This window comes from Myxine glutinosa, chromosome 2, assembly GCF_964187855.1.
Source record: "Myxine glutinosa chromosome 2, kmMyxGlut1.1, whole genome shotgun sequence".
In the NCBI taxonomy this organism is placed as follows: Eukaryota; Metazoa; Chordata; class Myxini; order Myxiniformes; family Myxinidae; genus Myxine; species Myxine glutinosa.
Window position 1 is genome coordinate 87,536,492 of NC_136262.1, and position 13,174 is coordinate 87,549,665.

The 13,174-nt window shown below is 44.9% G+C and overlaps 1 protein-coding gene across 2 annotated transcripts in view; it reads left to right on the top strand.

Annotated features, from left to right (window-relative positions):
• The window catches only part of GBA2 (glucosylceramidase beta 2), a 69,825-nt gene that overhangs the window by 25,245 nt on the left and 31,406 nt on the right, over nucleotides 1-13,174 (top strand). For both annotated transcript variants that reach the window (XM_068107862.2, XM_078771182.1), the window contains 5 exons: nucleotides 2,301-2,454; nucleotides 2,641-2,766; nucleotides 3,695-3,843; nucleotides 9,706-9,810; nucleotides 9,900-10,007. In XM_068107862.2, coding sequence (XP_067963963.2) covers nucleotides 2,301-2,454; nucleotides 2,641-2,766; nucleotides 3,695-3,843; nucleotides 9,706-9,810; nucleotides 9,900-10,007 — 642 coding nt within the window. The remainder of the gene's footprint in view (nucleotides 1-2,300; nucleotides 2,455-2,640; nucleotides 2,767-3,694; nucleotides 3,844-9,705; nucleotides 9,811-9,899; nucleotides 10,008-13,174) is intronic.

Below are 13,174 nucleotides of genomic sequence, written 5' to 3' on the forward strand. Positions count from 1 at the left end.
TGACAAGAACAAAGCGGTACCCTTTCTTTGAAATGTCATAGAATATGGCTCCTTGCTCTGTAGTTGTGCGTCTTTTTCCCATCTTGCTTCCTGGGAGACTATCAAGTCCAAGGCTCTCCCTCCATTATTCGCATATCTGATATCTCGGAGGAAGCTTCCTACCATGGCCTGTTTCTCACCCACTGCAGTGGGTTGGTAAACTATTTTATCTCCCTTCACTTCCGACGTCGCTCCTGTTGTCTCATTCCTCTTCCTCTACCTACCCTTCTCCACCCCCAATTCTTCCTCACACAGCCTGCACAGGATACACACGTTCTTCCACAATTCCCACATCTTGTTACCCTCCTCAATTCTAAACTCCATGTCTGTTGTCTCGTATTCCCCACTCTACTCTCTCAAGAGTCCTCCCCATCATCAACTCTTGCTTTCTCCTAGCCCCATCCCTGTTCTCTTTTGCTCTCGCTGACACCCTCCCTGTCCCCATTCCTCTCTGCCATTCGTCCACTCGTGTAATCTACTTATGTCGCTTTCCTCCTTTGATCCTCTGACCAGTCTGTGAACCTGCTCCGCTCTTTGATTAGCTTCTCCATGATCCTAGATTTTCATGCACAATTTTATTTTACAATAAAGTTAGCAGAATGTAAAGCTGTCATTTTGGCTAAAGATACATTAAAATCTAAAAACTTTGGCAAGATTGCCGGGATGATGTTTTTAAGAATCTGTGGCAGGCTTATAATATTCACCGGCTTGTCATCTTGTGGTGTAGCCAGGCTGAAGGATAATACGCTAATAGTGATAAAATGTGTGTGACACAAGGATTGGTACCTAAAATGGCTCTAAGCCATTGGCTTTTCTAAAATAAGCTGAAAATACTTTTTAAAGTACATGAGAAAGGGGTGTGCCTTGGAAAAACGAAATACTTGAAGAACTGTCTCAGCTCGCCGACTGGTCCAACATCTTGCAGCTGCCCATATGGCAAATTCTCGATGAAACGGATTGGTGCAAGGCCTGGATAACTATGGATGGGCACCTGCAACCCAAGCCCTCGGCCATCGCTGCCAGTGAGCTATATACATATATATATATATAATAATGTACAATCACAACTGTGCATGAGTATGTGTGTGTGCACGTGCCACCATCACTGGTCGTCATCTCCATTTGCGAGTCTCTATGACTGAAGGAGCCTTCCTTGTGCCTGAAGCATCTATCTTCATCCCAGTAAGGAAACACAACTCATGGACCAAGCAGTCTTCTTATCCATGCACCACTTCCCCCCTCTGTCTCCGAAGTGGCGATGATATTGATCTGCTCGACTTCCTGTGAGACATCCGGTTATGCCCGATCCCACCTGGTGGCATCCCTGCCCACTGATAAAATGGTTTCCGCTACCACTGGTCTTTGTCTCCACATGTGGTCCCACCGTAGTTTGGTCGTGGTCTCATCCCTCGTGTGTGTGTGTGTGTGTGTGTGTGTGTGTGTGTGTGTGTGTGTGTGTGTGTGTGTGTGTGTGTCCACATCCAATCGCTTGTATTGACAAGAAATGGTAGTAACTCGACACCCCATCCACAGACATTTCTTGTATTTCCAATACTAGCAAGTTGCCTGTACCTGCACTGGATTCGTAACCTGGTAGGGGTGGGGATGGCAAAAAATGCAAATGGCATCTTTTTTTATCGAGCCGGCAAGCTCGGAGCAACAATTCATTTATTGCCACGTAATGCAATTTAAATGCTCTCATGGTGGTGAGGTGCTCCATTTGAAACTGTAAATTTGTATTGGTGGCAAAGCCAGTGACCAATGGTAAATTAACAGCAGGATTTCCGTGAGTCCGATATGCATTCAGGAACACAACATTCATGGTTAACCATTTTGAAATTGCCACTCTATTGCCTAAATGTTGAAAATTTTATTAAAAAGCTGCTTTGACATATATGTCACCTGAGCAGCAGCAGGTTAAAAGCGCCACGTCCAGCGGAAGTGGGTCACTGAAAACACACACAGCCCATGCGCCAAAGGCCTTGTTTGAGTTCATACATCATTTCGAAAGTCGGACAAACAACCATAGGCTGGCAACCACTTTGCAGGCTTGATGGACCTAATGGTCTCCTGCGTTGAAGTTCCGTGCAAGGGAACTCGTATTTTATTTATTTTATTTTTTATTGTCGGGAGTGCCTTGTCACATTCCTAATGCTGAATATTATGAACACCAACGAAAGTAAATTTGACTTTCATTTCGAAGTTAGTCACTCTCACTGTAGATCCTTGTTGTAACACATGTATGATGTCCGTGTCCACAGGGTCAGGTGTCAAGACAAAAGGCCATGAGGAGGTCGCAGGGGCAGTGGCATGCACAGCAATGGTGCCAGTGGGTGGAAGGGCCCAGCTAGAATTTTCTATGACATGGGATATGCCACGAATCCGCTTTGGGGCACAGGGACAAGATTATCACAGGTTCCGTGTTCTTTTGTAAATTAATTCTGGTGAAAAAAACAACAACAAAGTGTGCTGGAGATTTGTTCTCTCAAGCTATTTTTGTTGTTGTTGTTGTTGTTGTTGTTGTTGTTGTTGTTGTTGTTGTAAATAATTGAAACTAAACCGGGTGTTTTTTTAAAATATGACTGATGCCTCCCTTCACAGACGATACGCTCGGTGGTTTGGCTCAAATGGAACAGCAGCTCCTCAGCTTGCACTACACGCACTGACTCACTACAAAGAATGGGAAGATCGGATTGATAACTGGCAGAGGCCCATCCTCGAAGATCCGTAAGTACTGTATTACCCTTTTGTGTGAATGCTTCCTATTAAAGTGCCTTGCAGCTCCACAATTGCGGGTGTATTGACATCAATACCTTTTCATTGGACTAATAGCGCTTGGTGTACGCTCACCCCAGAGAAGCACTCAAACATCATATTTTGCCTGAAATAAATATATTACTAGTACTACTCCGACTCCTACTCCTACTTTCAGGGCCATAATTAATTGCACTTACTCTTTGGGTTCGGCCATGGTGGAATTTTGTCCAGGAATGGGGAATTCGTTCACTGCCCATAATAACACGTCTACTCTTCATGGATTACACTAAGGGTTCTTTAACAACCACGGCCGCTAATGCTAGCAGATGGGACACACAGCTTAATGTTCATCCGAGGGGCAGTGCTCCTTGTGATGTCATCCCCTGCCTACAAAGCACCAATGCGGCAGTTTGTAGTCTGGTCATGACTCAAACCCAGACTAGACAGCTCAAAGGTAAGTAAGTGTGCTGCCGAAGCACCGTCCTGTCGACCTTGGATCGACGCAATGTCCACCTTGGAATGATATCGTAATTCATTCTTTACATTATTTCAGGCTCATCGCAGTTGTCCATGTATTAAGTGTATAATTGGTGATCAAGAAATGCTCTTTCAAAGATTTCTTTCTGCTTGATGGAGTCCCCGTGGCCAAACTGTAAACAGAAAAGTTAAACTGAGTTTGAACTTTCAAAATGTCTTCTTGTGTTTAAAATAGACTTGTGCAGCAGGAATTTTGCTCATATAGCTCGATTACAGGATTAAATACACTTTAGGTTCCGTAAAGTGGCAGCTGAGCTCTTGCTGACGGCGAATGACTTTGCTTGTACCCAGAGTGTCATGGGCCGCTGTTGTGTCATACAACACAATGATTTACTACCGCTTTGGCCTTTTTTCCATGCAGCTCTCTTCCCTCCTGGTACAAGTCTGCATTATTCAATGAGCTGTACTTTCTGGCTGATGGAGGGACAGTTTGGCTGGATATACCTGAGGGAATGGGCCATGACCTGCCCAACATGTTGAATGAATATGGACACTTTGCTTACCTGGAAGGTGTGATCTCAGCCCTTATGGTCTTTATACATTAGTATGTGGTTTTTTTGTAATGACTATCATTTTATGACTCACAATATGTGTAGGAGGGAGGAGTTCAGCTGAAGAAATGCGAGGGTTGATTTGATTCCTTGTCAGGTGGACTGTCGCAATGAAAGTGCTATTAGAGGTGCGTTTGGGTAAACTTGTGTAGTGGTGGTGATTATTCTGCCCATACTGTACCTGACAAGCTGGTTGTTTGCTGGCATACTGTTAAGGCATTTTGTTGTTACCATTAATTTAAGGGCAATTTTTCAACGTGTCCTGCAACTATACTCTTACCCACACACATGTGGAAGCTAATGGCCATTTACTACTGTGTTCAAAAAGTATCCGACCTTTATTTTTCGTGCGTAAAAAAAAAAGAAGCTAGGGAGGCGTTGATTGGTGCACGTATGTAGGCGATCCTAATGCGCACGCGTGAATTTTTTCCCATCTGCAGAAGCTGTCATTCGACGGCAGAACGACGATGAGTGAGGACATGTAAGTGAGCGCCGTCAGATTTTCGTTTTTGACAAAATGACAGAACAACTTGAACAATGCTACTGCATCAAATTTTGTGTAAAGCTTGGCGATTCCCAAGTGGAAACGATCCGCAAGATTCAACACCGTTCATTCCATTATGAAGGAGGATTTGGGCTTCAGGAGAATCTCAGCGAAGTTCGTACCAAAGCTGCTAACGATTGAGCAGAAGCAACTCCGTTTGGAGATCGCACAGGACATGCTGGAGACTATGAACAGCGATCCCAGCTTCCTCAACACAGTGATCACTGGCGATGAGTCCTGGGTTTATGGGTACGACCCAGAAACCAAGTTGCAGTCATCACAATGGAAGCATCCAACATCCCCGAGGCCAAAAAACACAAAATTTGATGCAGTAGCGTTGTTCAAGTTTTTCCGTCATTTTGTCAAAAACGAAAATCCGACGGTGCTCACCTACATGTCCTCACTCATCGGCGGTCTGCCGTCGAATGACAGCTTCTGCAGGTGGGAAAAAATTCACGCGTGCGCATTAGGATCGCCTACATACGTGCACCAATCAACGCCTCCCTACCTTCTTTTTTTTACGCACGAAAAATAAAGGTCGGATACTTTTTGAACACACTATGTAAAACCATTTACCAAACTTTTATTATTGAGGACAATTTAATTTCCTGATGAAGGTGCCATCTGTGATCCAATTTGATTGGATTGCATCATCGCAAACCTCAGTAGAAATCGAAGGTTCATTTGATTATAAATGTAAACTTGGATTCTGTTATTTAAGTCAACTCCAGTGGAGACAGGCCTGCAGCCAGCCAGAACATCCAGGGGGTGAGGAGGTGGGGGAAGGGGGAATAGAATCCAAGAGGGGGGCGATTTTTTTTTTTGTCCCCCGTCGCACCGCGGAGCAAAATGGGGACTATGGTTTTCCCCTCCGTCCGTGCGTCCGTGCGTGCGTGCATGCGTGCGTGCATAAGCGAAAGACCAAATTCTAATTTTGTGTGTGGGTGCAACCCACGTCAAAATCCAAGATGGCCGCCGCCATGTATGTCTGATGCCATGTATGTCTGAACCTTGTGAGTGGAATATATTGAAAAATAAACGAACTACTAACTTATAATCTGGTGTGTGGGTGTATCTACGCATAAGGGAGAACGCTGTTGAAAATTGGGTCGCCACGTCAAAATCCAAGATGGCTGCCTTGCGTCTTCCACTTTGTCAACTCGCATCACTTCACCGACAGGGGACCGAGGCGAAACGCTTGTTATTTTTTTTAGTGCATCAAAACAACTGGAAACGTTGGTGCTTCTGCGAGAACACTTTCTGTGAGAACGCACGAGAAAGGAGACAGTCAAATAAAATGCCACCCCTTTAACTACTTGGTGAGCCCTGAGAAATCGAAATTTCAAAAATATATTTTAGCTTTTCAGACATAGCCAAAAAATACCTAACACAATGATGCTCATCACCCACTAATTTCCATCCAATTAGTCACCCAAAGTTTGGTTCATGGGAAAAAACTTGAGGTCAAACTTTAAAGAGAAATCTCTGACTCCCCCTTTTTCCCTGTCCTTTAAATTTGTAAAAAAAAAAAAAAGAAACAAACAGATTTGAAGGATTTATATGTATCACTAGCGGCCATTATGAAGGTTTTTGTCATACACCCCTCACCTGCCCACACATGGAGCTCAAAGTTTTGATCAATGGATTTTAAAACCTTCAAATCAGTTTATCTTTTTCAAGGTTGAAAAAAACCATCGAAAAACACCAGAAATTGAGAGATCTCTGAGTTGCTCATTTTAACCTGTACAAGTGTATACGCTGCCGCCAACCCTGTTAGTCACCTCTTGCGACACACAGGGAATTACCAGTGAACTGGTACTAAATTTGCCGACCTCGTTAGGATGACAGGCTGAGTCAACCCACCTGGCGTTGATTCAGCGATTGACTGGGATTCTAACCCAGGATCCTAGGATCCCAAGCCGGCACCCTAACCGCGAAGCCGACACCAGGCTTAAGGAGGAGCCTACTCAACCTACTCAACCTGTATACCCTACTCAACACAAATCCAGTGAACGAGGCGATTTCCCCAGGGGGGCTCGATACACTTCGAGTAGTTGGACCGAGTTGATGTATTTAAGATATGTGGACTGTGATGATAAAAAGCAGAGCCAAAATCCTCCAAATAAATAAAATACACCACCATTGATGCCTTTTACAGTTTACACCACTTGTATATCACGTTCAATTACTCTCGAAGATTAATGAGGTTTTGGTTTTATACCTGAGTGTGGCCTCAGTCAATGTGAAAGGCTCAAGGATTTTTCTCATGCTAACCTTTCTTATTTTTGGTCAGTAAGATTCTAGAGGGGGAAAAATTGTATCAATGGGGGCGATTCTCCGCCTGCACCCCACCCCCTGTAGCTACGGGCCTGAGTGGAGAGATGGGACATTTACCGTGGTGCTATCACCTTTGGACCAGTGCAGTGTTGGCTTACGTTTTGAAATGGCTCCTTACACCCCGACGTCGTTCCTTACACCGTCGGAATTTGCGCAGCTCCAATAATGAGTGTCTGATTAGAAAGTCCAACATGTCCTATCACTGAGTAGGACTACATATGGATCCTGAAAGCATATGATCCCCATGCTGACCAGCCAGGAGTATGGTCACGTTATTAATTGGTTGACTGAACCCTCACAATAGAAGGTTATGACTACCACCTCTTTTGTTCCTTCACAGACCATTTGAGTCGAGGAGTATTTCTGGCATCCTTTAAATGGAATATAATGTAACGGGAATGGTCTTGCTATCCCAATCACACTGGAGGTGAACTCCGCAGGCCGGCTGAGCAGTAGGAAGACGTAATCGATTGTTGATTTACTGAAACTAAAACAACTCGGCGATCAAATGATCGTTAATAACTTGGTGTGAATTTGACTGCGTGCATTCATTCAAAGCACACGTGTATTCGATTTAAATACGTTGGAGGATGTGTACCTAAGCACGGAAAGAAAATACATGATTAATAATTAAATATGGTGAAGGAATCATGACAGCGGGGAGGCGGTGCACTTAACTCCAAAACACAAATGAACTTGCCTACTTTGAAATAACCTAAATCGTGTAAACGGACACACCCGGGTGGGTATAAAGACTGGGAGAAGAAAGAAGAATGACGTACTGAACTGTGGAATTGTGCCGTCGATGGTGCATACAATAAGGAGGCCAAGAGGAGCAATTACGGAGAGTTCACGTCTCTCTCCCAAGCAGTCCATCGACACCCACAGAGAGGGGAGAGAGAGGTTGCTCTTCTCCAAGTCCAACTCCAGCTGATGTGTGCAGTGTGGCCACAGCCCACGTTGATTCTGGGACCACCTCTGTGGGTGGCGGGTCCCGTGATTGGCCATCCACTGCTTGTAGCTGTCCATCTTACAGGCAGTCCCGCCCCATGGGGTGGCCTCAATAAAAAGTATTACGCCTCTTTCCAAGGCTCCACAGCATACCTCGCCAACATGGCCAAACAGTCCATGATGGTTTCCTTTAAGGCACTTGCTTTTTGTCCCTTTCGACTTGCATGCCACAAGTCCTCACCTGGCCTCGCCTGACAAGATGTTTTACACAATGCAATGTTTCTCTATCCACAATCTTAGTGTTTTACACAATGACAAAGTTAACACTCACTGCCTCCTCGGTGCACGTTTTGCAACACGACTTATCTCTTGACAAATATCCATCACCAGTACCAAGGGGAATCTATGCTACGTGGTCCCACTGTCCATACGCTTCTTAACACGATCTACATATGGATTCCCCATCCCTCATTTCATGTAACAATATTAAGTAGGCCATGCCCTTCACAAATACAACAAGAAAGAGCAATGAGAGTTTGCAGACCCTCACCGGGATGTGTTTTCAGTGTTTTGAAAAAAAGGCTTTTGTGTTGAAACAAATATGGCGGCCGAACCACGTGACTGATGACGTCATCATTTTTTTCTCCACCAATTTATCCCTAGATTATGCTCAAGAAATTTCATCTTGATCGGATGAAGTTTTGTACTTGTCGAATTATGACGTCGTAATGGAGGCACACCTATGACATAATCATTAACAGATGTTATTCACCATGGAGAGTTCTTTACAATGAGCCATGTCTCAATTTTTTCTATGCAGTGCTTTTGGAGATATAGAGGTGCAAATGTTTTCGGTTTTTCCAAGATGGCGGCCGAACCACGTGACCTATGACGTCATAATTATCATTAAAAATGATGCAGGTGGAGTTGCACCTCTGTTGAAAATTTCCTGTCAATCGGACCAACGGTTGCAGAGAAAATCATATTTATTATGTGCGGACAAACAAACAGACAGACAAACACAAACAGACAGACAAACAAACAAATGGACTCAAATGCAACTCCCTATCTTCAGGGGAGGGTAAATATACACTATGTGAAAAACATTGGGCTCCTGAAACCTGGGAATCTTCTTCTTAAATCCACTTGCTACTTTTGTTAATAGGTTTTTGTCGATCATAAATTTTAATCTTTCTTCTTGGATATTGGTGGCTGATAGGATGGCCTGGAGGTACGCACACTCGCCTCGAAGTTGTCTAGCTTGGGTTCGAATCGCGACCCAGCTATAAACTGTCATTTTGGTGTTTCACAGGTAGGGTGATTCAATGTGTGTGTCGTCCCTCGGATGGACCTTAAACTGGGGTCCCGTCTGCCGGCATGGGTTGGTGGACGTTAGATTATCTCATGGTGTCCTTTGTAAAGAGTTGGCGAGTATCACCGGCACCATGGACAAATTCCAAATTCCTGCCCAACTTAGGCGAACGTCAGGCCTGGCCAGGCCGGTTCGTGAAAGACTTGGGTCAATCTTCCCCTGGCCGACCCCACAAGGTGGGATAATAGTGGATGTTAAAGAGCAACAACTTATTGGACATTGGTAGCACCTGAGATCTAAGGTCTTTGTCAAGTACTTCCTCATTAACAACCATAATGCACCTTGTATCCATAGGCAAAAGGTGCTATATAAATACTATTATTATTATTATTATTATTATTATTATTATTATTTCAAAAGGCAATATTTGTTTTGTATTCCCATCTGCATACTTTGTTTGCCTGCTTGGTTATGATATGAGACCTGAGCTCGTACTGCCCGCGTCCCAGTTTAAAATTGCATATTCCATATTGATTTGTCTGTTGTCCACTAATGTCTTTGCACTTCACCTCAAAGTCCACTGATGTCTACTTATGTGCTTGTTGTGCAAACAATATACATGTATCGGCTCCTCTATGCACCTGGATGCTAATTATTTATTTGTATGTACTTTGCAGGACAAGAATACCGGATGTACAACACCTATGATGTACACTTTTATGCCTCCTTCGCTCTCGTAATGCTATGGCCGAAGTTGCAGCTCAGCCTGCAGTATGAAATTGGTGCGTACGATGCATGTTATTGCGCTCGTAGCTCAAACACAGTCGCCGATTTGTATTTTTGGTCTGAACACGTGACCTGTTACCTCCAGCTGCGACTATAATGCAGGAAGATGACAATCAGAGGGTGCATCTCATGGATGGAAGCCGTGGCAATGTCAAAACGCGTAACGTGGTACCTCATGACGTGGGAGATCCAGGTGTGTCGACTGCATCCATCATCTTCTATCTATAATTCCATTAATCTCTGTGTGTATGTGTGTATGTTTGTCTGTGACCGCTGTTTCTCGACAACTACCGGTCCGATATACTTGAAACTTGCCAGGTATATTGCTGGGGACCCGAGGATGTGCCTTTTCAAGGTTTGAAATTAATCGGACAAGTAGTTACCGAGCTATGGCGATTTAGCCGTTCGCCGTTCGCTTTGGCGTTGCGAATGGACCAAACCATTTCATGTAAATAGAGGGGGGGGGGGGGGGTTCTGTGGTCGTTGCGAATGGACCAAACCATTTCATGTAAATAGAGGGGGGGGGGATTGTCACTGTACTCGCAAGCCGTTCGCCGTTCGCTTTGGCGTTGCGAATGGACCAAAACATTTCATGGACCAAACCATTTCATGTAAATAGAGGGGGGGGATTGTCACCGTACTCGCACCCACGTACCCACGTACCCACGTACGGGCATTGCACCCACGTACGGGCATGCCCTAGTCTATCTATAATTCCAGTAATCTCTGTGTGTGTGTCTGTGTGTGTGTGTGTTTGTCTGTGACCGCTGTTTCTCGACAACCACGGGTCCGATATACTTGAAACTTGCCAGGTATATTGCTGGGGACCTGAGGATGTGCCTTTTCAAGGTTTCATATTAATCGGAGAAGTAGTTACCGAGCTATGGCGATTTATTTACCAAACTCCGCAAGCCGTTCGCTTTGGCTTTGCGAATTGGACCAAACCATTTCATGTAAATAGAGGGGGGGGATTGTCACCGTACTCGCAAGCCGTTCGCTTTGGCTTTGCGAATGGACCAAACCATTTCATGGACCAAACCATTTCATGTAAATAGAGGGGGGGGGGGGGGGGGGGGGATTGTCACCGTACTCGCAAGCCGTTCGCTTTGGCTTTGCGAATGGACCAAACCATTTCATGTAAATAGAGGGGGGGGATTGTCACCGTACTCGCAAGCCGTTCGCTTTGGCTTTGCGAATGGACCAAACCATTTCATGTAAATAGAGGGGGGGGGATATAATTTTAGATATATATATAGTACGGGCATGCCCTAGTCTATCTATAATTCCAGTAATCTCTGTGTGTATGTCTGTGTGTGTGTGTGTGTGTGTGTGTGTGTGTGTGTGTGTGTGTGTGTGTGTTTGTCTGTGACCGCTGTTTCTCGACAACTACCGGTCCGATATACTTGAAACTTGCCAGGTATATTGCTGGGGACCTGAGGATGTGCCTTTTCAAGGTTTCATATTAATCGGAGAAGTAGTTACCGAGCTATAGCGATTTCTTTACCAAACTCCGCAAGCCGTTCGCTTTGGACCAAACCATTTCATGTAAATAGAGGGGGGGGATTGTCACCGTACTCGCAAGCCGTTCGCTTTGGCTTTGCGAATGGACCAAACCATTTCATGTAAATAGAGGGGGGGGATTGTCACCGTACTCGCAAGCCGTTCGCTTTGGCTTTGCGAATGGACCAAACCATTTCATGTAAATAGAGGGGGGGGATATAATTTTAGATATATATATAGTACGGGCATGCCCTAGTCTATCTATAATTCCAGTAATCTCTGTGTGTGTGTCTGTGTGTATGTCTGTGTGTTTGTTTGTCTGTGACCGCTGTTTCTCGACAACCACGGCTCCGATATACTTGAAACTTGCCAGGTATATTGCTGGGGACCTGAGGATGTGCCTTTTCAAGGTTTCATATTAATCGGAGAAGTAGTTACCGAGCTATTAGTAAAAGTAACGCAAGCCGTTCGCTTTGGCTTTGCGAATGGACCAAACCATTTCATGTAAATAGAGGGGGGGGGGGGGGTTCTACCGTACTCGCAAGCCGTTCGCTTTGGCTTTGCGAATGGACCAAACCATTTCATGTAAATAGAGGGGGGGGGGGTTCTGTGGTCGTTACTGCCACGTGGTTTCAAAGTTTTTTTTTGTTGTTGTTGTTTGCACGCATGTTTTTTTGCACCCACGTACGGGCACGCCCTAGTCTATCTATAATTCCAGTAATCTCTGTGTGTGTGTGTGTCTGTGTGTTTGTTTGTTTGTCTGTGACCGCTGTTTCTCGACAACCACGGGTCCGATATACTTGAAACTTGCCAGGTATATTGCTGGGGACCCGAGGATGTGCCTTTTCAAGGTTTGAAATTAATCGGACAAGTGGTTCCCAAGGTATGGTCACCGTACTCGCAAGCCGTTCGCTTTGGCTTTGCGAATGGACCAAACCATTTCATGTAAATAGAGGGGGGGGGGGGGTTCTACCGTACTCGCAAGCCGTTCGCTTTGGCTTTGCGAATGGACCAAACCATTTCATGTAAATAGAGGGGGGGGGGGGGGGGGGTTCTATGGTCGTTACTGCCACGTGGTTTCAAAGTTTTTTTTTGTTGTTGTTGTTTGCACGCATGTTTTTTTGCACCCACGTACGGGCACGCCCTAGTCTATCTATAATTCCAGTAATCTCTGTGTGTATGTGTGTGTGTCTGTGTGTCTGTGACCGCTGTTTCTCGACAACCACGGGTCCGATCTAATTGAAACTTGCCAGGTATATTGCTGGGGACCCGAGGATGTGCCTTTTCAAGGTTTGAAATTAATCGGACAAGTGGTTCCCAAGGTATGGTCACCGTACTCGCAAGCCGTTCGCTTTGGCTTTGCAAATGGACCAAACCATTTCATGTAAATAGAGGGGGGGGATTGTCACCGTACTCGCAAGCCGTTCGCTTTGGCTTTGTGAATGGACCAAACCATTTCATGTAAATAGAGGGGGGGGGGGATATAATTTTAGATATATATATAGTACGGGCACGCCCTAGTACTACAAAAAACACTATCTGTTTGGGTGTTTGTTTGACTTCTATGCACGAATGAACCATTGGATGGAGTGAATTGAGAAGTGCTGGGTGTTCACGAGAAGGTTTCAGACAGTTTAATTGGTACAAATGGTGGAGTTGTATGGAAGGGCTCTCTAACTGCTCAAAGCAATCTTTGTCTCACAGTGCTGCATTTGCATGGAATGGGTGTATAAAGGTGATATTGTACTGCTTTTAACCAAACCTAGTGGCATTGTGGTTCCGGGAGGTCGGTGGTTCGATTCTGAGCCAGGCCGAGTCGTACCAAAGATTTTAGAATGGTACATGTCGCCTCCTTGCTTG